This window comes from Geotrypetes seraphini, chromosome 10 (assembly GCF_902459505.1).
Source record: "Geotrypetes seraphini chromosome 10, aGeoSer1.1, whole genome shotgun sequence".
Classification (NCBI taxonomy): Eukaryota; Metazoa; Chordata; class Amphibia; order Gymnophiona; family Dermophiidae; genus Geotrypetes; species Geotrypetes seraphini.
The window spans coordinates 135,238,724-135,263,293 of NC_047093.1; the positions used below are offsets into that span (position 1 = coordinate 135,238,724).

General features: G+C 44.6%; 1 protein-coding gene across 4 annotated transcripts; it reads left to right on the forward strand.

Annotated features, from left to right (window-relative positions):
- The first annotated feature begins 5,647 nt into the window (after nucleotides 1–5,647).
- Nucleotides 5,648–23,357, forward strand: LOC117368333 (dehydrogenase/reductase SDR family member 1-like). 4 transcript variants are annotated; one of them, XM_033961898.1, is made up of 9 exons: nucleotides 5,648–5,779; nucleotides 8,221–8,370; nucleotides 9,172–9,315; nucleotides 13,043–13,122; nucleotides 13,439–13,571; nucleotides 14,690–14,833; nucleotides 15,942–16,011; nucleotides 20,447–20,527; nucleotides 22,934–23,070. In XM_033961898.1, exons 2-9 carry the CDS (start codon nucleotides 8,221–8,223, stop codon nucleotides 23,068–23,070), a joined length of 939 nt encoding a protein of 312 aa, XP_033817789.1. In that variant the 5' UTR covers nucleotides 5,648–5,779. The 4 variants fall into 4 exon arrangements, with proteins under 4 accessions (XP_033817789.1, XP_033817791.1, XP_033817792.1 ...); XM_033961900.1 differs by lacking the exon at nucleotides 20,447–20,527 and having other exon boundaries at nucleotides 22,934–23,357; XM_033961899.1 differs by lacking the exon at nucleotides 5,648–5,779 and having other exon boundaries at nucleotides 22,934–23,357.
- Nucleotides 23,358–24,570: the final 1,213 nt, after the last annotated feature.

Below are 24,570 nucleotides of genomic sequence, written 5' to 3' on the forward strand. Positions count from 1 at the left end.
TAGAATATATGACTGGCTGTCTGTCTTTATTTATGTCTCTCTCCCTGCTCCTGTCTCTTTCTTCCTTTCTTTCTGTCTCTCTCCCTCCTGCAATTTTTCCCTAGCCTCCTTTGTCTGTCTGTATTTTTTTCTGTCTCTCCCCTCCCCCCCCACTTTCCTTTGCAGAAGCAGCAGTGATATTTCCCTTCCCCTCCAAATCCCTGTGTAGTAGTAGCAGCATTTCCCCCCACCACCACCCCATTCCCTTCTCTTCCCCCCCTCCCCCACTTTCCTTTGCAGAAGCAGCAGCGGTATTTCCCTTCCCCTCCAGGTCCCTGCTGAAGCAGTAGAAGCATTTTCCCCCACACCCCATTCCCTTCTCTTACCGTGAGCTGCCCTGCTCCGTTCGGCCCCTCCCACTTCCTTTCCAGCGTGCTGGCCTGCTGTGGCTGAAGGTTTTTTTTCGGCAGCTCTTCTCACGATCCCCGTGGTGGCAGTTCCTCCTGTTCAAAGCGGCCTGCTGAGGTTCGCGGCCGGCTGTAACGAACCTCGCAGGCCGCTCTCCAACTTGGTAGCATGTTCCCTCAGACGCGATTACGTCAGAGGGAACGTGCTACCATGTGGAGAGCGGCCTGCGAGGTTCGTTACAGCCGGCCGCGAACCTCAGCAGGCCGCTTTGAACAGGAGCGGTAACATTTTTTGCGGGAAGGGGGGAGTCTAGTAAGTACACAGGGCCGGACGCAAGAGGAGCCGCCACCGCGAAAAACCCCAGCGAGACCGCGAGTGTGGGGCCGTTGCAAAGAGCTGACTTCTGCAGCGCCGTAGTCAATTTTGTTTTGAATGTGTGAGCAAGCAGTGAGTTTTTTTTTTCCTGCAGGAGTGTATGAGCGGTAGTGGTTGTTGCGGGAGAGGAGGGGGTAGTTGGAATTTGTCAGCTTCGCGTGGGGCCGTAGTAAGCGCGGGGCATGCTGCATTCTTGGCGGCCACGGACATACGGATCACGGAAGCACGCCGATAAGACTGCGCATGCGTCGCCTACGGTTTTATTATATAGATACCGCCGTAGTCAGTTGACTTCTAGGCGGTTCACATTGAAGAGGAATCCAAAAATTTAAAAGCTGGTCTACTTCGGTCTGTTTAAAACTGAATACTGGACGAGGGGAGGGTGGGGTATTGGGGTGGCAGGGAAGGTGGCGGATGTGCTGTACTTGCCTTGAGCACTTTTTGTGCTGTTTTTGCAGTGCTTGGTTGTCTGAAGAATTTTCAATAAAAATACTTAAACATAAAAACTGAATACTGGATGGACCGTTCAGGTCTTTATCTGCTGTCATTTGCTATGGGGTCCTTTTACGAAGGCGAGCTAACCGATTTAGCACGTGCAAATTGATTTAGCGCAGGCTAAAGACTTCGATTGTGTAAACCACACAGAATAAAACAGTATATCAAGGCCTTTACCCTTTACAATCAATCTATTGTGACATCATTGATGAGGTTGACTCTTATTGGTAGAATCATTGTGACACCATAATCTTGGCTCTGGTTACCAAAGAGTGAAACGCTTCACTCCAAGGGGGGGAAATTAGCAACTGTTGAGGAATTTCTGAAACTTACGATGGATAAGGTGTCACAGAAAACTGAGGTTAAGAATTAATTAAAATAAAGTGATTTTGTTTAAAGTCTGTAGTGTTTTGTGTCCAATTTTTACACACCAGGACGAGAAAGTCTTCTCTTACAGTTTAAGAGAGGAATTTTCATCTTGTGGAACTTCTCCTGAACCTGTATCCAGGTAAAGTAGCAGCCTCCTGGATACAACACAACCCACTGGGAGAGGAGGATTGGCCGAGTGGTTAGAACAGTTGCCTCAGCACCCTGCGGTTGTGAGTTTGGTTCCCACTGCAGCTCCTTGTGACTCTGGGCATGCCATTTAACACTTCATTGCCCCAAGTAAACCACCTTAATTGTGTAAACCACACAGAAAAAGCAATATATCAAGTCCTTTACCCTTTACAATCAAGCTATTGTGACATCATTGATGACGTTGATTCTTATTGATAGAATGAGGCATTGTGACATCACAATCTCTGCTCTGGTTACCAGAGGCTGAAACTCTTCACGCTAAGGGGGGAAGGTAGCAATATAGGCCTTTGGGAGTGGTTAGAACAATGCCTCAGCACCCTGAGGTTGTGAGTTTAATTCCCACTGTAACTCCCTTTGACCCTGGGAAAGTCGCTTAAACGCTTCATTGCCCCAGGTACAAAAAAAAAAAATATCTGTCTAAAATGTGTAAGCTATTGTGATTGTAACCACACAGAAAAAGCAGTATATCAAGTCATTTACCCTTTACACTGAAGCTATTGAGACATCATTGATAAGGTTGACGAAGGTTGACGCTTATTGGTAGAATGAGGCATTATGACATCATAAATCTTTTCCAGAGAAAGGAAAATGGTAAAACCAGAGGACATAATTTGAGGTTGAGGGGTGGTAGACTCAAGAGCAATGTAAGGAAATTCTTCTTTATGGAGAGGGTGGTGGATGCCTGGAATGTACTCCTGAGAGAGGTGGTGGAGATGAAAATGGTGACGGAGTTCAAAAAAGTGTGGGATGAACACAGAGGATCTAGAATCATAAAATAATAATAAATATTGAAGAACTAAGGCCAGTACTGGGCAGACTTGCATGGTCTGTGTCTGTATATGGCCATTTGGGGGAGGATGGGCTGGGGAGGGCTTCATTGGCTGGGATGGTGTAGATGGGCTGGAGTGAGTTTTGATGGAGATTTCAGTAGTTGGAATCAGAAAAAATGAAGGTCAGTACTAGGCAGACTTGCTCGTTCTATGTCCTTATACGGCCATATGGTTGAGGATGGGCTAGGGAGGGCTATGATGGCTGGGATGATTTAGATGGGCTGGAGTGAGCTTTGATGGAGACTTCAGTAGATGGAACCTAAGCATAGTACCGGGCAGAGCAAATAGCTAAGAAGAAGGAAAATTTAAATTAAATCAATAATTAATGTTCAATAATTTTTATTGAGTTTTAAAAATAAAATATACATAACAAAAATCTACATGTAGAACGACAGGGGTTATATATATTTTGATATGCCCCTGTAGGTTGGTTTACGTGGTGTGCACGAAGCGCCAGATAAATGTGAGGTTGAATGAGCATAAGTCCAGAATTACCACTGAAAACATACAAGCTCCAATAGTTCAACATTGGATGATAAAAAACATGGGATATCTGACATGCGTTGGCGAGTAATTGATAAGGTACAGGAGAGGGAGGGTGGTAATTTTGAAGAGCGATTGAATTACAGTGAACAACGATGGATTTACAACCTCAATACGGTAGCCCCTTATGGGCTAAATGAGGAGTTGGAATGGGGATCGCTATTATAATTATCAGGATCCTGTCGGGTGTTTAGGAGCTTATCTATTATACTATATTAAATATTTTGGGTGACGGGTCAAAAGCGCGCGAGGACAAAGGTGCGCCGACAACCGGGCGCGGACAACTGAGTGCAGGGCTTAATCGCGCCAAAGAAAACTCGTATTCTAAAGGGCTCTGACGGGGGTGGGTGGGGGGGAACCCCCCCTCTCTACTAAATAGGGATCGCGCTGCCTCACGCTGCCATGTTGGGGGGGTTACAACCCCCCCAAAGTTTCCAGTATAAAGAGGGGGGTTACAACCCCCCAAAGCCCCCACAACACCAGCGCGATCTCTATTAAGTAAAGTGTGTGTGTGTGTGGGGGGTTTCCCCACCAACATCCCCCGTCAGAGCCCTTTAAAATATGTTTTTTCTTTGGCGCAATGAAGTCCTGCGCTCAGTTGTCGGCGCGCCTTGTGATGGCAATGCCCTTTATTATGTTTCATTGAGGCAGGGATAGCTTTAAATATTGTTCCTCCTACGAGTCAGAGTTTTTTTTGGGGGGATGACATCAGCATGTCGCTCACAGCTGTCTCCTATGGGAGAGTTAAATAGGGAAATGATCAAACCGCCGTCATCTTTACTTGGTAATAAGTCAGTGGTGAAGATCGATGGCGTTATATTATTAGGTACACAAGGCGAGGTTAATAGTTATGATAGTTTTTGAAGCGATTTTAGGAGCTTAGGATGTGTGCCCTGATTATTTGGCTGTGTTTCTTGACAGGGACCCAGCCTTGATAAAGTGTTTCATCGCGAAACATGTTGGCACAAGAAGTCCCTACAATGACCGCACAACTAATAGCTAAGTCATTTTGACTAAAAATCTCTTTAATCGTTAGCACTTTATAATATTTAAACAGATTAACTTATATACAGTTTATATTGGAAGCACATAAAGAGGAGACTTAGAGGGGATATGATAGAAACTTACAAGATCATGAAGGGCATAGAGAAAGTGGAGAGAGACAGATTCTTCAAACTTTCAGAAAATAAAAGAACAAGAGGGCACTCGGAAAAGTTGAAAGGGGACAGATTCAAAACGAATGCTAGGAAGTTCTTCTTAACCCAACGTGTGGTGGACACCTGGAATGCGCTTCCAGAGGATGTAATAGGGCAGAGTACGGTAATGGGGTTTAAGAAAAGATTGGATAATTACCTACTGGAAAAGGGGATAGAGGGGTATAGATAGAGGATTACTGCACAGGTCCTGGACCTGTTGGGCCGCCGCGAGAGCGGACTGCTGGGCACGATGGACCTCAGGTCTGACCCAGCAGAGGCATTGCTTATGTTCTTATGTTCTTATGATCCAGGGAAGATTTTGCACATCAAGCTTAAAGTTATGATAAAGTTTGAACGTGGAGTGGTGCATCTGAGGATCAATTAAGCATTCTTTGAAGCCTGGTTCTTAACCGAATTTGGTTTCATAGACAACCCCGCGAAAGACAAAGGCGCGCGCCGACAACTGAGCGCAAGACGGAGGCGCGCGCCAAAGAAAATTACAGTTTTTAGGGGCTCCGACGGGGGGTTTTGTTGGGGAGCCCCCCCAGTTTACTTAATAGAGATCGCGCCGGCGTTATGGGGGGTTTGGGGGGTTGTAACCCTCCACATTTTACTGTAAACTTAACTTTTTCCCTACAAACGGAAAAAGTTAAGTCTTCAGTAAAATGTGGGGGGGTTACAACCCCCCAAACCCCCCAGAACGCGGCGCAATCTCTATTAAGTAAAGTGGGGGGGGGGGTTTCCCCCCCCACACACCCCCGTCGGAGCCCTAAAAATAGTAATTTTCTGCGGCGTGCGCCTCCGCGCTGCGCTCAATTGTCCGCGTGCGCCTTTGTCCTGGCGCGTTTTTGACCTGACACCCCGAATTTGGCTTGGTTGTCATAAACAGAAATATAACATACAATTAGTCAACAAAAGCACATTCAACTTACAAATATACATAACCAAACCATTTTCTCCCACCCACCCACCCAATGATTATTCAAACAACACAGAAACAGAAACAGATTTTTCCCAGTACTGTACTTATTAAGAAAATACAGAAAATACTGTACTTATTAAGAAACCAAGTCAGTCCGACAAGAAAATGAGATGCACAGAAAACAGTTTTGCTTTTATTTCATGTTTTTTTGTGTGTGTTGGATCTGGGTTGCTTGGCAGCCTTGGGAACTGGTGATTCCCTCTGGACCGAAGATCTGCCTGGTCAGATGCCAGGATCCACCCAGCTTCCTGCATGTGACCAGTTTCTGCAGCTCTCTGCCTCCTCCCTGCTCAGGGCTCACTGTGAGGAAGAGAAATCTGTGCCAGCCTCTTCCTGTCTCTGGATAGTCTAAAGTGCAGTAGGACACAGGGGAAGGATCAGCTCATGCACAGGTGAGGCTGGGATGGTACAGGGGAGGGACTGGATGCGGAAGGGGGGTGGGTGAGGGTTGTTCTGTTTCATGGGTGCAGTACACAGTTCCCGTTTGAGTCTGTTTATTAAACTATATACCACCTTATTACCAAATGGCACATTTGGCAGTGTACAATCAAAACCAAAGACAGAAAAGAATTCCCTGAGCAAAGGACAGTAACCCATCAAAGGCCACCCCCTGAAAAATATTAATAAAAGCCCCCCCCCCCCTTATTTAAAATAAATCTGGATGCACACTCTCAGCTCAACTCCTTTGGTTTCAAGTGCATCACTTCATTTTCCTTGTTGAGTTTCAGAACATGATTTAAGAAGCAGTTGAAAATCCCGACTCCTGGGTTTAATTTGGCATTTATAATTCTACTCTTCAACCTGATGTACTTCCAAAACACTTCCAGACAAACCTGACTCAATTTAACAAGCCAATGTAATTTTGGAAAGTTCTCTGTAATGTCGCTGTCTGTATAGAGTCTCTTCCCTTGTAAACCGCTTAGAACTGTTTGTGGTAAGGCGGTATATAAAAATAAAGTGATTATTATTACTCTGACTTTCGTAGCACCTTACTGATGACCTGAGAGAGAGAAAACCAGAGGCAAGTGGAAAAGTGATGTAATTTGCTTTTGAGATATTTCATAAATAGTGTAAAAAAAATAAAAAAGCGGAAACTTTTTGAAGATCCCTCATAGATTACAAAAACCCAGCATGTTTTGCCGACATCCTGTTGCCTCCTTTATATGCAAATTAATCATGCATATTCATTAGGAATAATAATGGAATTTGTGGTAAAAGAGCCCAAACATATCAACAGAGAAAAAGACTACATGGTTTTTTTTTTGGGGGGGGGATGTCATATAGAACACTTTTGGGTTGGGGGGGGCCCGGAAGCTCCGCCCTAGCCCCAGCGGAATCTTGCGGCACGGCCTGTCACCAGCTCCCGACTCCACCCCCTATCTCCTCCCTGCATTGTATGTGAAATCTCTGGGGCAGCTGTTGTTCAACGTCAACAAGCAGGCCTGCCCCTGGAAGTAGAATAAAGGGTTCCAGAGCAGGCCTGCTCGTTGACGCTGCATGGTGGCTGCCCCGAAGATATAAAGTACACCACCAGGAAACGGGTGGGAGGGCAGGCGCCAACCACTGACCGCTAATTTTGGGGGAGGCCATGGCCTCTGTGGCCTCCCCCATTCTGATGCCTATGGATGACGGCAGATTAAGATTTGAATGATTCATCCAGTCTGCCCAACAGTCACGTTTATTATCAATTCATAATGTGGTATAAAATATATGTACTTGATCCTGATCTTTCTTTGCCATTTTCGGGACATAGACCACGGAAGTCCACCCAGCATTGTCCTTACGTCCCGACGACTGGAATTGCCGTCAAAGCCCGCTCCAGCACATCCTAATCTGTCTTGCCATTCACTTGACCCAGACTGTAGAAGTCTGCCTGGTGCTGGCCATAGTTTCTCATAGTTGGGGTTGCCGTCTAAGCATCAACATCCATAGGTTTGTTGGGTTACTACCCTCTTTCTATCAGTGGCGCAGCTACTACAGGTGGGTATAGGCCCACCCGTTGTTGGCTCAGGCTCACCCAGTGGCAGCACCACACTTCCCTCTCCCTTCTTTGGGGTCCTGGCATCTGACCTCCTATCTTTCAACCCTATCCCTCCCCAGTATACCTTGCATATATCCCGGCGCTTGCAGCAATTTACTTTTGCTGTCGGCGCTGGCCCACCAGGCTGGAAACAGGAATTGACATCAGTGAGAGTGGCATGCAGCAGAGGGAAGCCTTCATGGGTATATTGGGGTAGGACAAGGTTGAGAGACAGGAGGGCAGATGCCGTAACGCATTGGAGGACAGAGAGATGTATATACGTATATATATTTTGTAACTATCTCTAGGAGGTGGGGTGGGGGGGCGGCGGGGCAGAGTTGGAAGGGCCCATTCAAGTCAACTGTGGGCCCATCCAAAATACTGGGCCTGTCTATGCCACTGCTTTCTATTTAGGGAACCTGTGTGATTATCTCACAGCTTTTTGAATTCTGTAACCGTCAGAATTCTGTCTCCGCCACCTCCACCGGGAGGGCATTACACGTATCTACCAACCTTTTCATGATAAAGCATTTCCTGACACCCTGCAACCTTAATACATATCCTCTAGTTTTACTGTCTCTGGAAAAGATTTGTTTGTATATTCATTTCAGACACATGGGAAAGTGAGGGCATCTGACTGTAGAGAGATGTGAAGGAGGGCGTTCAACGGGAGGAGAAAAAGGACACTGTAGCATCCAAAATCTGTTACAGCCAGGCAACAGCCTATTCTTCCTAATTAAAAGCCTGTTAGTGTAGGGAAAGGCTGGAGTGTTTACAGTTCTGTTTATTGGTCTTTCTCCACCCCCTCCTTAGATGGCTCTACTACTATCCGGACAGGTCTGCATTGTGACAGGTGCATCCCGTGGAATTGGGAAGGGAATAGCATTACAGCTATCTGAAGCCAGGGCCACAGTTTACATCACAGGACGTAATAAGGATACCTTGGACCAGACAGCTCAGGAGGTAAGATCCACCTTGTCTCTTGGTGTTTGAGCTCATTAATTCTTGGTCTTTCGCCTTCCTTCTCATCTGGATCTCATTGGAGTCACAAACACAAACCGTGGCTTCATTTCTACCCATTAGGCGTGTTTGTCCAAGGCGATATCCCTCGGTCCCCCACCATGGAGGATCTATGGCTGAAGCTCCACCATTGAGAGTCCTCCATGTCTGTTCCAGGCACTCCCAGAACTGTGCTTATTCCAGGCAGTGCCATTTATTCCCTCGTAACTAAGGATCCTCCGTGCTTATCCCAGGCTTTACCCTTAATTTCCTCACCACTAAGAATCCTCAGAGCTTATCCCAAGTTTTATCCCTCACTTTCCCACTGTTCAGGATATTTTGTGCTTATCCCAGGCTTTACCCCTCATTCCCCCACCTCTGAATATCTTCAAGACTCTCTTGAGATGATAACATCGATGCACATACTAGCATTTCAGGAAAGAAGTATTTAAAATGTAATGGGTTGTCTAGGGTTACCAGATATCCGGGAAAACCTGGACATGACCTCTTTGAAAAGGCTCAAAGAGGGTAGACTCAGCAAATATGTCAAAAATATTTCTTCATGGATAGGGTATTAGATGAATGAAACAGCCTCCCAACAGAGGTGGCAGATGTAAAACTTGATACGTAGCTTGGGATAGGGGCAGAGGATCCATTCTGATGAAGGGAAGGCCAGAGACCACCTGGGGTCTGGGTCAATGTGAACTAAGAAGAGATAAGATGACCCCAGTGGTCCCCTGTTTTCATCATATTCTTCTATGGTAGGTGCAGTCCCGTGGTGGGAAATGTATTCCTGTAGTTTGTGATTCTACTAAAGATGAAGACATTAAGCTGCTGTTTGACAGAGTCCGGCGGGAACAAAAAGGGCGGCTGGATATTCTCGTGAACAATGCCTTTGCCGGAGTACAGGTAAAATTCACCTGGGACAGATAACACATGAAAATTCTCCTACACTTTTGGCACAGATGACACTGGGAAATGGAAGACAGTAGCTATCACACCTACTTGGGAAAAGAGATACATACAGGAGTTGAAAAAAGATTTATGGGGTAGAGGGGTAAGTGGGACAGATGTTGATGAGATGGTGAGTCTGATGGGAGTTTGATAGAGGTAAAATTGTGGAGGGCGAGTGTAGTAATGGGAAAGAGAGAGGTGAGAGATTAGGAGACTGAGGCTATGCAATGGATGAGAACCAGGAATTGAGGATAGAGTCATAAGAAGAGAAATTAAGGATGATTATGAATGAACTAGGGTCGTGGAGATGGCAAGGATTGAAAAGAGTGAGGGGTGAAGGATGGACAGAATGGAACTGAAAGGAAGAGATGGGATCGTGATGGAGATGAAGGATATGTTGAGGAGTGGACAAGTAGCCTACTGGTAAGAGTTGTGACCTGAGAACTAGGGAAGACAGGACTGAAATTCCAGTGATGTTCTTTGCGATGATAGGTAGGTGTAGGATTATCAGAGGTCTGGGGAAACCTAGACATGTCCTACTTTTACTAGGACTGTCCAGGTGCCTGGAGGTTTTTTTTATTTTTTAAATGGGGGAGTCTTTCCAGGTTTAGCCAGCTCTCCCATCTCCCATCTCCTTCCCCAGCCCAGCTGCTGTAATTTAATCTTCGGCCATCCAATAGCAGAGAGGTAAGCCTGCTGCCGCTGGTCTTCCCCAGAAGCCACTTAGCGGAAAGAGGAAGGCAATGTGGAGAGGTGGCTTCTGGGGTAGGCCGGCGGCACCAGGCTCACCTCACTGCTGCCGGCTGTCCGAATATTAAATTACAGCAGCCAGGGTCAGGAGGACGTAGGTGGTGGAGTTGGAAGCTAGAAAGTTTGTGAGAAGCAGATTAGAGGTCAGAGTAGGAAGGGTAGGGTGGCTGGAGAAACAGCATGGAGGGAGGAACGGAGGGAGGAGAAACATCATGGAGGGGGGCTGGAGAAACATTATAGAGAGAGTGCTGGAGAAAAGAGCATGGAGTAAGGTAGTGATGGATGGGAGTGGAGAGACAGAAACAGCAGGAGAGGAGGTTGGAAGGAGAGAAAGAGAGAGAAGCACCCTTGGGGGAGGAAGGCTGGAGGAAAGGAGAGAGATAAGCACATTTCTATTTTAATTCCTCTAAATAATTTTACCACGGAAATTTTAAACCAAATATCTTCTATTATGACTCAGATAGAATGGTGGACAATTAATTTCAAACTGAAACTCAATACGGAAAAGACCAAACATTTCTTGGCTAGTCCCAATGACAAAAATAACAAACTCATTGCTTCATCTTAATGCTTATGACTACCCGATTGTTAAATCTATCAAAATTCTGGGAGTCACACTAGACCAGTGGTCTCAAACTCAAACCCTTTGCAGGGCCACATTTTGGATTTGGCGGTACTTGGAGGGCCGCAGAAAAAATAGTTAATGTCTTATTAAAGAAATGACAATTTTGCAGGAGGTAAAACTTTTTATAGTTTATAATTCTTTTCTTTTGGCTAAGTTTTAATAATAATATTGTAATTTATAGCTAAAGAGACATATGATCAAGAAACTGTTTTATTTTACTTTTGTGATTATGATAAAGATACCGAGGGCCTCAAAATAGTACCTGGCGGGCCGCATGTGGCCCTCGGGCCGCGAGTTTGAGACCACTGCACTAGACCGACATTTAACACTAGCATAACACACGAACTTAGTGGTACAAAAATGCTTTTTTATATTGTGGAAATGAAGAATCATAAAAAAATATTTTGATCCTTTATCGTTCTGACTATTGGTGCAGACATTAGTTTTATCTATTTTAGACTATTTTAACATCATCTGTTTAGGAGCACCCAAAAAAATTCTAAGGAAATTAAGGATAATTCAGAATACAGTTGTTTGATTGATTTTTGGTTTAAAAAAGATCGACCATATTAGTCCATATTATCTTTTACTTCATTGTCTGCCTTTGGAGGCAAGAGTATTATTCAAATTTTCCTGTATCTGCTTTAAGCTGATATCGGGATTGTCTCCAGCTTACCTTTTTCCTCATTTTGTGTTGCATCAAGAGAACTTGAAACTTCTACTTGTTTGCTTATCCAAAAATTAATGGGTGTAGATATAAGACCTTCTTAGATAGGACCCTAGCATTTCAAGCTTGGAGGCAACAATCTTGGTTAGGTAAATGTATTCAGGAAGCTATGTTATCCTATTGCTGTTTTTGGAAATTAATTAAGACTACTTTGTTCAATAAGTTTATTACTTAGTGAGTTTTATTATTGAAATTCTATTTTATAAATATTTGTATTTTTTTTTTCTGTATTATTGTATTTCACTGATTGTCCAGCTCTTTTTAGTGTAAACCACCTAGAACTTTTGGTTATGGTGGCATAAAAGAATAAAGTTATTATTATTATTATTAAAAGGGTACAGAGGATGGAAAGGGGGACCAAGGAAATAGGTGGAGTGCAGGTGGGGGTCATGTGTCCTCTTTTTCTTTTGTCTTCACAAATATGGTAACCCTAGGTAAAAGGTATACTCTCAGTAGCCTCAGGGCCAAAGCTTAGATTGTAAGTCCTTTGGGATACTGAAATATCTATTGTATTTCGGCAGAGATTTTATTGAGGAAATATTTTAAGGAGATTCTTGGTTTACCAAACGCAGACTCCTTACCAATTTCGAATTTATATTATATTCCGCAAAAAAAGAAAACTCCATTTGAATTGGGTATAGATCAACTTGCCCCCACAGAATTTGATAAAATTGGCTTCTTGGAAGATTCCCAAGATATGATTTGTACTAGACCTACTCTGTTGGTGAAATGTTCCAATGAGTCAGATAAATTGATGATTCTTAAAGTATAGTTTCAAAATAAAAATAAGAAATTCTGTGGGGACAATGTATTAGTTTTCCCAGATGTTGCCATAGCAACACAATTTAAACGGAAAGCTTTCATAAAATTAAAACTCCGAGTATTGACGATGGAAGCGACATTTAAAAAAAAATTTCCATGTAAATGTTTACTAAGATACCAAGAAAAGGAATTTGTGTTTTGGGACCCCTTGCAGCTAGAACAATTTTTGTTAGCATATGAATCTCAAAAATATAGTGATATGACTGGAGTTAGAAATGAAACCAGTTATGATAGAAGGAAACTAATGTTTTCTTGTTTAATTACTTATAAGGAATTACAACAATTTTTTAATTTTTTTTTCCTTTTTATTTTCTTTATTATATGAAAGTCTCCCTAAACGTGGGCTTGATGGTAATTTAAGTTTAATGATAATTATCTTTAAATTATTTTCTTCTTGTAAGATTCCATTCTTATGTATTCTATTATGTAGAATGTATTTTGAAAAATTGCAAGAAAAAAAAAGAAATACGGTATCTATTGTAGCTGAATATAATTCACTTCAAGCTCAGATTTGGAAAGGTCAGCAGGCCCCAAGGGATAGTAGAGATGAGTAGTTTTGTATGGATAGGCCATATTGGTCTCTGTCTGTTTACAGATCCAAGGGATTAAAGCATTTGAGCTATAAAGGGATGGGGGATTCTTAGCAAGATGTCAAAAGGACGGAAAAGATAATTTGGAACAGAAGAGAGCTCCAGCAGTCATGGAAGTGTCACACCCAATATCATATCTGTCTTCTTTTCTCAACAACTTTTCATCAGGCAATTATGGCAAACCACACAAAACCATTCTGGGAGTCTCCTACATCCTGCTGGGATGAAGTCAACAATGCAGGTTTGAGGTGAGGGCAAACACTTATTGAATTTAACAACGAGGCTCGTCAATGAAGACATCAGTGAGAGGGAGTTTATATTCAGAGGTTCAGTAGCATGGGGAAGGGGGGCTGATTGGGAACATTTAGGTTATGCAAGTAGAAGCAGATGGGAGATCACATGTAATTGTGTGTGCGTTGGGGAGCTGGTAGGGGGAAACCTCAAGCAGGGAGAGGAATGGGGGAGAGAGATGTTAAGTGACTGTGATATGGTCTTTGTCACCATATTTGGTATTTGTTGGACGTGCTGCTCTCGCTCACATTTTCTCTGCCTCCTTTCTCCTAGAGGACACTACATCTGTTCAGTCTACGCTGCTAGGATGATGGTGCCAGCACAACGTGGTCTTATTGTTGTGATATCATCCATCGGTGGTCTCATGTACTTCTCCAATGTCCCATATGGTGTTGGGAAGGAAGCGGTGAGAACACCATTCATACTCCTCCTATCCCAGTTATGCTTGACATCTGCCTAGCACAATTGCAGCCAGCTCCTGATTCCCAGGGTCCCACACAAGGTCTGGTTTTCCAGATAGTAAAATATACTCGTTGAGGGGCATTTTTGATAGGACGTCTAAGTCCGACTTTGAACGTTCTCTGCAAAACGTCCTATTTTGGTTTTTTAAATCATCTAGTTGGACCTCTTGGCCATCAGGACATCCAACTACATGTCCAACCTTCTTTCCCATTTTCGACCACAATACCATCCAAGTTGAAAACGTCCAAATGAAGCGGGGTCAGCTTTCTAATGGACTGTCCACACAGATATGCCAAAAGAACATTTGGGGCACATTAGAAGGCACTGCTGTGAACCTCACATAAACCGTGAGCCCTCCAAAACCTGCTATACCCACATGTTCACCACCCCAATAGCCCTTATGGCTGCAGGTGGCAGGTAGGGTTTTGGTGGGCTCACATTTTCCACCATAAATGTAGTGGTTAGAGTGGCTAATGGACCTGGCTTCTCCTCTTTATGGTTTACTAGCCCACTCTCCTGACTACTTAAGACACTTGTGTGATGCTCTACTAGGCTTTCCCATACCAAGTGCCTCTGTTCTAGAGCCAGGTATGTACTGTTTCATTCAATTTTTTTTGGGGGGTGAGAGAAGGAGGTCAGTGACCTCTGGGGGAGTGTGTGGGGCTCATTACTTAATCTATTCAGTGGTCATCTAGTCAGTTTGGATACCCTTTTGGCACTTAGACGCTTCTCAAACAGGTCTAGTTGAAAACATCTAAGTTCTGTTTAGGACTTCCTGGAAAAGATTTAATTATATCTGCAGGACATCTACTTGAAACAGAGCTTATACGGTTAGGCAGGACTGGTGCGGTGGGTATGAGACTACATTACCCACGATGCCTAGTTTACACACAAATGAGAACAGTATTAAACACATCTTAGAGCTGGGTCATAAAACTAGTGCAAAGCTGCCGGATGAAGAACACAAATTGATCTTGCCTTCTCTCTTTTCCACTGTCTTACTCATTGATGTAGGCCTGTTGGGTCTATGCCTATCTCATATTCTCATGAACTTTTTTCTAGTGTGACCGGCTGGCAGCAGACTGTGCCATAGAGTTGCGGAAACATAGCATAGCGTATGTGTCGCTCTGGCCAGGCGCTGTCCTTACAGAGACTGTGGAGGAATGCATGGCAAAGATGGACTCCTCAGATCCCCAGTTGGAGGAGGTAATAGAGTAACATCAAATGTAATTTGTCTCTCTAACGGAGGAGAAACTTTCCTAAATGCTTTTGAAGGGGTTAATCATTCACCAATCACCTCCATAGGGAAAACATAACAATTTTCCACTTCTAAACACTCTGGTAGGAATGGGGCGACTCCCTCCTCTAGATACCTCTGTAACCCTAAGTTGCTTGGTGAGCATCGAGTGGGCGCCACAAATACATTTCATGGACTGGTGTGAGGGCAAAGCTGGGACTAGCAGAGCTAGGAGACCGGTTGACATTTTTTCTCCACACTCTCAGCATATTCATTACATTCAATAAAGTAATCCACACAGCTAGATATACTCCACATTGTGAAGGGTTTATTGTGATATTCACTTCTTCTCTGAAAGCGTGGGACAGGCATGTGGGATCTCTTAGGGAAAGGAGGAGATAGTGGGTGCTGCAGATGGGCAGACTGGTTCCTCCTCCTTGCACTTCTAGGTCAGTGACTTTGCTAGAAGGAAGACACGGCCACTATTCTGGAAACTGTGAGGTGAAAAAAAGGGCCACAACTTCTTTATTCTGGTGAAGAAACTGAAGGTTCCAGTACTGCTCCACATGTAGAAAAAAGCCATCCACTGAAATTCCTCCACAGGAACAATTGTAAACTTCTCCTTAAAACACCTTTACAGGGAGAGCATAACCTCTCCCAGATATCTTTTAAGGAGAGTGGCGATGCTTGTCCCCTAAAACACTTCCTCACGGAGAGTGTCCCTCTCTACCGAACACTCGTTCATGCAGAGGGTAAGAATCCACCAGCACTCCCCACTGAGAATGCCACTCCACTCCATCTCTGCGTATTTTGCTAAGGCAATACAAGTGGAGGTGTAGCTGAGGAAAGGTCTTTCTCTTGGGGTTCTGGAAGGATGGTATTAATTTTGTTCCTGTTCATAGACAGATGTGATTCTCTTGTTTCTGGAGCAAATGAAGAGGGGAGGGACCAAGACAGATGATGCCCCATTATTTCACAAATGATAATACATCATGGTCCTCACCTTTCAGGGACTTGAGATCAGAGACTTTTGATGAACTTTCAGATGAACAGTCTTTCCTACATTTCATTCTGTAGTTTCGAAAGATCTTCTCCCAGCCTGAAACGGCGGAACTGAGTGGAAAATGCATTGTTTCTCTGGCTACAGGTAAAAATATTGGCAGACTTGACAATATGGTGGGGGTGGGGGAAGAAAGATTGTAGCTGAGCGATTCTTGTCCAAAACAGAACAACTGGCTGGTTCCTCACTGGTTTTTACATAGGACTTGCGGAGGACATCTGAATTAGCAAAGGCTTCGACCGTGCGTGGACCAATGGTTAGCATGAAAGAGGAGGCGGTCAGAAACTCAGTAGAATCTTCAACCCTAAGCTCTATTTTCCTTTTCTTGCCACCCATGTGTATCTTCAGACACATGCTGAATGCATCAGTCCAATGGGATGTTTGTGCATTCATTTTTGGGGCATGAATACTGTGTGTGTGATGAAATACATCACTCTGTTGTAGAATGCATATCGCAATATTAACTGGATCCTTATTTTACAGCTTGGTGGCTCTGGTTCACTCTTCAACATATTTCTATTCCATCTATTTTTCTAGACAGATTACAAAAATAAAATCATGAACCAAAGAAAAGAACCATGCATATAAAAATATAATACAAGATTTACTCTATGAAAACAATATAAAAAATCTAAGTCCCACTTGGACATTTTCCGCAAAACGTCTAAAGTCGGAGATGGAGAAAAGTCCATTTTCAGAAGGTAACCTGCTGGGCATCCAAATTTATTTATTTTTTCCAAAATCATCTACTTGGATGTTCAGACTGCCAAAATGTCCAAAGTTACTCTCCATTTTCAACCATAAAACCCCCATCCTAGTTGAAAATGGCCAACCTCGTAATGGATTGACCACATAGACATGCCAACAGAGAAGTGGGGCACCTTAGAGGGCATTGCTGTGAACTTCACATAAAGGGTGTCACGTATATCTCACCATAACCCCCTTATAATAAGGCTGAGCCCCCCAAACCTCTTCAGTATCTACCATACCCACCTGTATACCAGCACAAAAGCCCTTATGACTGCAGGTGGCCTATATGCCTGTATAGTATGTTTCTGGTGGGCTCACTCTTTCCACCATAAATGAAGTGGTTATACTGGTTCATGGGCCTGGATCCTCCTGACTATGGTTCACTGGCCCATTCACTAGCCTACTTAACCATTTCCTATCGTGTCCCAGATGACGGGACATTCCAAAAATGTTGTTGCCATCGTGAATAAACAGTCTGTATCGACTAATAAAGAGCCAGGAACACAAAATATTTGAATTTACAGACTTATGACTTATTTACATTATGTTTACAATAGCCATAAATGATAACGGTGAATAATACAAAACTTTGGTAAAATAATTACGATTGGAACCAGCGTAATGTAAAATTTATTACGATAGGAAAAGGTTAAAACACCTGAATGGTATTATAGTAGGCTTTTCCATTACAGATGGGTATGTGGTTTTTCATTTCGATTTTTGTGAGGTGGGAGGCGGTCTGTGACCACTGGGGGGAGTGACGGGGGTGGGGTCAGGATTTAATCCCTCTAGTGGTCTTCTGGTCAGTTGGGTTCCCTTTTTTCACTTAGAGGCGCTTTCAAAACAGGTCTAGTCCTAAATGTCCAACTTTTGTCGAGGACGTCTTGAAAAAGGTTACATTATCACTGCAAGATGTCCAAGCCTAAACCGCTCCAAAGCCTGTCCAAAACCCACCCCTAACACATCCCTGTGAACTCTGGATGCACAATGGAAAAAACATCCTGCTAGACGTCCAGGAAACTAGTTTTGATTATTGGCAATTAGAACGTTCAAGTGTTGAGTTAGGCTGTTTTTTTGGACGTCTTTATGTTTTGATTACGTTTGAGCCCCATAATAACATAGCAAATGACGGCAGATAAATACCTGAACAGTCCATCCAGTCTGCCATGCATTATGTTTAAATGATTTTTATTAGTCCAGCAGTAAGAAGCAAATACAAACAGTAGTACCATTCAGGAAATAACATTTTCAACAATATAACCAGTTCCCCTCCCATCCCCCCCTCTCCTCCCCTCCCCAAGAATCCATGGCCAGTCCAACAGCTGAGAGTGGGAATAAAATCTTAAAGATTCAAAAGTCTACTGCGAGCACGGCGGTGTGAGGTCCTGCCAGAAGTGCTCCCACACCTGACAAAATTTGCGACCTGGGCCAAGAGTCAAGTCTCCCACCATGCGTCTCTCCAGTGTTGCGTGCACTATCATTAGGGATCTCCATTGTGCATATGACGGGGGATCACGGGAGAGCCAGTTGGCGAGGATGGCTTTTTTTCCCCATCAAAAGGGCTCTGGAGATAAATGCTGACATTCCCCTGGGTTTGGGCGAGGCTTTATTATAAAATCCAAATAACGCCCTCGGTTGCGGAAGCCATGGCCTTCCCCAAGGCGATGTGGTATATAGGCCAAGATGTCTCCAAAACTGTTGGATTGCGGGGCAGGCCCAAAACATGTGACTCAAAGATGCGTGAGCCTGATTGCATTTCGGGCATGAATGCGACGCAGTAATCCCCATCCGGTCTGCACGTTCCGGTGGAATGTAAAGTCTAAGAACAATTTTCAATTGCATTTCTGCCATGCATTATAAAAGCATGATTAAATCAATTATTTTTCTTTGATATTTCTGGGCTGTAGGCTCCAACTACTAGATTTGCTGTTGAAGCTCACTCCAGCCTATCTGAACCATCACATCATTTGCGGGATAAAAACATAGTAACATAGTAAATGACGGCAGAAAAAGACCTGAACGGTCCATCCAGTCTGCCCATAAGTTATACTCATTAAAAAATACAGACCGTAAAGTCCGCCCAGCAACATCCTCCTGTTTCATCAAGTTACCGGAGTTACTATCGGTGTCCTCCCTAGCCTATTAACTGAATTGCCACATACAGGACACAGACCGTGCAAGTCTGCCCAGTACTGGCCTTAGTTCTTCAATTTATACCATTCATTTTCTAATTCATCTCACGCTTTTTTGAATTCCATCACCGTTTTCCTCTCCACCAGCTCCCTTGGGAGGGTATTCCAGAAATCAACCACCCTCTCCATGAAAAATAATTTTCTAACATTACTCCTAAATCTGCCACCCCGCAACATCAATTCTTGCCCTCTAGTTTTACCATTTTCCCTTCTCTGGAAAAGATTTGTTTCTATATTAATACCTTTTTAAGTACCGTATTTGCCGGCGTATAAGACGACTGGGCGTATAAGACGACCCCCCAACTTTTACAGTTAAAATATAGAGTTTGTTATATACTCGCCGTATAAGACTACTCCTTCTTCCGCACACCTTCTCTACCGCCCCGGGTGCAGCACAGCCGGCCAGGTCCCCTTACTTTTGTGGCACTTCCCCGACCGACCGACAACAGCCCCGGTCCGACAAACCTCCCTGCCCTTAACCGCGAATCTAAATTACCTTCTTACAGCTGCTGTAAGAAGGTAATTTAGATTCGTGGCTACAGGGCAGGGAGGATTGTCGGACCCGGGCTATTATCGGTCGGTCGGGGAAGTGCCACAAAAGTAAGGGAACCTGGCCGGCTGTGCTGCAACCGGGGCGGGGCGGGCCGCCCCTCTCCCTTGGTAGCCACTCGAACCGCGAGGCTACTCTCCTTCTCCTTATCTGCCCTGCCTGCAGCACAGAGCCGAACGGAAGTCTTCCCGACGTCAGCGCTGACGTTGGAGGGAGGGAGGGCTTTGTTTAAGCTTTGTTTAAGCCCTCCCTCCCCTCCGACGTCAGCGCTGACGTCGGGAAGACTTCCGTTCGGCTCTGTGCTGCAAGCAGAGAAGGTAGGGAGAAGAAGAGCCGCGTACATCCAGAAGACTGAGTACATCCAGCCCCGCGACCCTCGGAGGCGTCCCCATGGGATCCCCGCGACCCTAGGGGGCGTCCCCACGGGATCCCCGCGACCCTAGGGGCGTCCCCGTGCAGCTCTCTAATGTAAAGTAAGGGCATGTAAACAGTACCCGGCGTATAAGACGACCCCCGACTTTGGGGAGGATTTTAAGGTACTGAAAAGTCGTCTTATACGCCGGCAAATACGGTATTTAAATACTGTAACTGTAATGTCCGTATGAGTACAAAATATACTCTATAATCAATTCACGCACACACAGCTAAAATACAACTCGTACATCTCAAAAGCTGCTGGAGAGGCAGTCTGGGATTCCATCACTTTCATCATTTGTTCATCGGGCTTCGTTTTCTATTAAGAACATAAGAAGCACCATCTCCGGATCAGACCCTCGGTCCATCAAGTCCGGTGATCCGCACACGCGGAGGCGTAACCTTCTGCCATCTCTTCAGTTATTTATTTTATTTATTCAATTTTCTATACCATTCTCCCAAGGGAGCTCAGAATGGTTTATATGAATTTATTCAGGGACTGAGTTTCGCCTTTCGATTTCCCCTGTTTGGCAATTTAGTGACTGCTGAAGGATTATTTATGAATGTTGGGCTCCGCGGTTAGTTCTGCTACTTATGCATGTTCGTTTGCCTCCAGATCGCCATCTGATGAAACTGAGTGGGAAAGTTCTCTTGACCTGTGAGGTTGCCAAACGTTACGGACTGCGGGATGTAAACGGTAAGACTTCCCTTCTGTGTTGTTCAGGTCGTGGCTTGTTTTGTTTTAAAGCCGTGGGATTCAGGGGGCTTTGGACGGTGATTCGGACGTGTTTGGTGGGGAGGAGGCACTTGAGCCACACATTCCAGTTGACAAGTCACAGAGAATGTTAGCTTCAATCCACATGGGTGTGACTAAATTTAGGCGTGACCATGTCAGCAAATAACACGTGCATACAGTATTCTAGAAGTTGATTGTGCAAGTTGGAGACACACCCAGGCTCCTCCCATTTGCAGTCATGCGCTATAACTAGTGACTTAGTAAGGAGGGAAGGCACCTCTCCGCCCCAGGTCCTTTTCTGTCTCTCCCGCGCCGCGCGTGCACCTTCCCTTCCCCTCATGCCTCTAACTCTTTGCCGGTGCGAGAAGCAGCTCTAACCTGCTGCTCGAGCCAGCCTCCACTTTCCCTCTGAATTCACTTCCTGGTTGTGGGAGATGTGGCTCGCGCCGGCAAAGTTAAAGAAGTATGTGGGGGGGGGGAGAGGGAAGGAGCGCATGTGTATAGCAGTAATGCACTCAACTGGCGGCCGCTGTTCGAGGGCACCCAGAAGTGCGCATGCGCAGAGGCCCTCCAGACGGGGCTCTGGGCTGGCAGTGAGGGGGTGTAGAAAAAGAAGAGGCCCAGAGAGGAGGATCGATGCCAGGGAGGAGGAGAGGCGCCTACAGGATGTGCCTCACACCGCAAGAGGCATTCAGCCAGCGCTGGCGCCTCTTCTCCCCGGTGTCTGGAGGCACACCTGAAACCTGTCAGTGACACTTTCTGCAATCCCGCCCTGGAAAGACTATGGCTTGGTTTTCTGGGTGTGATCTGTGCATGCTTTCTGTGTTTTTTTCTGACATGTAAAAAAAGAAAAAAAAAATATATATATATATGTATACATACATACACTAGTGTTTAAGCCCGGGTGCTAGAATAGATGTGTAAACTTTTAGCACAATGGGGTGCTGAGGCGTTTGTTTCTTTCCCCCTGCTCCCCTTTCTTTCTGTCTCTCTCCCTGGCCCCCAGTCTGTCTGTGTCTGTCTTTCTTTCTGTCTGTCTCTGTCTTTTCTTTCTGTCTGTCTGTCTCTCTCCCTGGCCCCCATTCTGTCTGTCTTTCTTTCTGTCTGCATGTCTTTCTCCCTGGCCCCCAGTCTGTCTGTCTCTGTCTTTCTTTCTGTCTGCATGTCTTTCTCCCTGGCAGTTTGCGATACACAGTTTTTAGAATAATGTATATTGCACCAGCATGTATAAGTACACTCCTCCCTCCGTATTTGCGGTTTCAGCACTCGTGGTTTCCCTTATTCATGATTTTCCCATGCTGACTCCTCCCCCACCACATTACGTCATAAGTCAAGTACCTGTACTGTACCAATCAAAAAGTTTGGCGCTTACCAGCTTTCAATCAGAAAATCGTTGCTTCCAAGCTTTCACCCTCAAAATCGCTACTTGCTTGCTATCAGCCTCAAAATCGCTGCAAAAAGTTATTCGCGGTTTCAATAGTAATAAAGGTGGCTGTTACAAAACCCGCGAATAACATATAAAAAGTTATTCGTGTTTTTTCCGTATTCGCGGTTATGTTCTGCCCCTAACCACCGCGAATACGGAGGAAGGAGTGTAGTGAGTTTCTGTGCACTTACACATGCAGGCTCCAATTCTATAGATGGCACCTAACTCGCAGGTGCCGTTGAGTGCAAATGTCAATCATCCACTAGAGGCCCTCTACAGAATCGCGCCTGGCAATGTCTAAGTGATCTTAGGCATCGGTAGGCGTTGAAACCTTAGGTGCATTCCCATTGAGGCCAGGGTTATCTTGGCCTAAATGAGTACACTTACTATATATACTCAAATATAAACTAAGATTTGGGGGCAAATAAAATGGCCCAAAAATGGGGTCTCGTTTAATTTTCAGGTCCGCCTTAAATCCTGATGGTCCAGTGGTGTGGTGAGCCGAGCTGAGATAGGAGCAATCCCTCCCTCCCTCCGAGGTGAGGTGTTGGGTCCTGTCCCAGCTGTAAGCCAGTTGTAGAATAGCCGCGCATGCCCCCTTCCTCAGAGAAGCAGTGTAGGCCTCCCTTAGTCACTGTGGTCCAGCAGGGTGAGTTGGCAGCCAACCAGATAATTTTTTTTAATGGCGCTTTCAAACATCAGCACCGATTAAGTCTAATTAAATAATTAAGTTAAGCACTTAGATCTAGGCGCCTAACTCGAGGCGTCTTTTATAGAATCAGACCTCCAGTGTGTGTGTATAACTGAACATTGCCAATTAATAGAATTGCCTTTCTCGTGCACCTTAAACCAATTTAACAAACGTTAATTTCTCTTTCAGTTGCTGTGTTTGTGATCTGAAGTTGGACTTCTTCATCTCTTGCTTCTTTCTCTTCTCACAGGACGGACTGTGGCTCAGTTCACATCCCTGCGAAATCTGCTCTCCTTCTTCCCCCCGTTGGCCTGGCTCTCTCGTTTCATTCCAGGATTTATTCGGGTTCCAAAGTGGATCCTCACCCTCTCTGCCAGCAAGTTCTAGCCCCGGTTCGGCTTTCCTGCTGCAATAAACTTGCTGTTACCATGCCCAACCGGAGTCCATCCAGCCCTTGCTCTGCTGCTGTCTTCACATGTCATGGATCTTTCATTGGCACCATCCAGGACTTTGAGTATTGTACCAAAGTACATGTTTACTTGTCTCACAATGTTTAGATCAGGGGTGCCCAGACTTTTTGGACTTGCGAGCTACTTTTAAAATGACCGAGTCAAAATGATCTACCAACAATAAAATTTTTTAAAAAACACAAAGCACACTGTACGCAGAGAAAATGTTAATTATCATTTATATTCTGGGGTTTTTTCAAAGAGGTCAAGGCAGATGACTCTGTGCAATGCCATTTCAGTAACAACTATACAAAAATAGACAAATATACCCCCTCCCTTTTTACAAAATCGCAATAGCAGTTTTTAATGCAGCCCTGCGCTGCTCTCGACACTCATAGGCTCCCTGCACTAAAAACCGCTTTTGCGATTTAGTAAAAGGGGACCATAGTTGAAAATATAGACAGCAGATATAAATTCTCAAAACTGACACATTTTGATTACTAAATTGAAAATAGAATAGTTTTTCCTACCTTTGTTGTCTGTTTTACCCTTCTTTCAGCCTACTGTATGCTTCCTCTCCTCCAGACCTCATTCCCTCCCCCAACTTTTTCTTCCTCTCTCCCTGCCCCCTCGCCTTTCTTTCTTTCTCCCTGCCTCCCTTTCTTTCTTTCTCTCTCCATGTCCTCTTCCTTTCTTTCTGTCTCCCTGCCACCCCATTCTTTCTTTTTGTTTCCCTTCTTTCTTTGAGTCTCCCTTTTCTTTCTTTCTGTTTCCCTTTCTTTCTTTGTTTCCCTTCTTTCTTTCTATCTCCCTGCCTGCCCCCTTTCTTTCTTTCTCCCAGCCCTCCCCCAAGCCACTGCTGCTGCCATCGGGGAACAGGCCCCCAAGCCACCGCCGCCCCAAGCTCTCCCTGCTTCCCGATGCAAAAGCGTCGGGCCGACCAACATTCCTCTCCCCGATGTCAATTCTGATGTCGGAGACGAAGATCTGGGCCAGCCAGGCAAACAGGGCAGCTGCCCTGGGCCCCACAGCTTCAGGGGCCCCCCCATGGGCCTAGATGTTCTTCCCGTCTCCCCCAACCAGTTCCGAAGCTCCCCTCACCTGTAAAAACGTTTTAAATCATTACTAAAAACTTTTCTGTTTAAAGACACATATGACCAATAAATTTTTTTTTTTTTTAAAGGAGATTGGTCGGACATTGATAAAGGGAAAAGACAGCAAGCATATAATTTTGTTTATACAAAAATTTTACCTTCTTTCTTTTTCTTCTTTCATTTACTATTGAAATTGTAGTTCAACCTTTTAAATTATTTTTTATATAGTGATTTTATGTAAAGCGCATGGTTGTTATCCAATTGCCATATATCAAATGTACAATAAACTTGGAAACTTGGAAAGAGGTAACCGGTGCAGTAGAGATACTCTAATACTGCCCGCG

Excerpts from the sequence above, each read along its gene's own strand:
- LOC117368333 (XM_033961898.1), top strand. The coding sequence starts at position 8,221 with ATGGCTCTACTACTATCCGGACAGGTCTGCATTGTGACAGGTGCATCC. Across the intron at positions 8,371-9,171 it reads TGGACCAGACAGCTCAGGAG|GTGCAGTCCCGTGGTGGGAA; the intron begins GTAAGATCCACC and ends CTTCTATGGTAG. Across the intron at positions 14,834-15,941 it reads CAGATCCCCAGTTGGAGGAG|TTTCGAAAGATCTTCTCCCA; the intron begins GTAATAGAGTAA and ends TTCATTCTGTAG.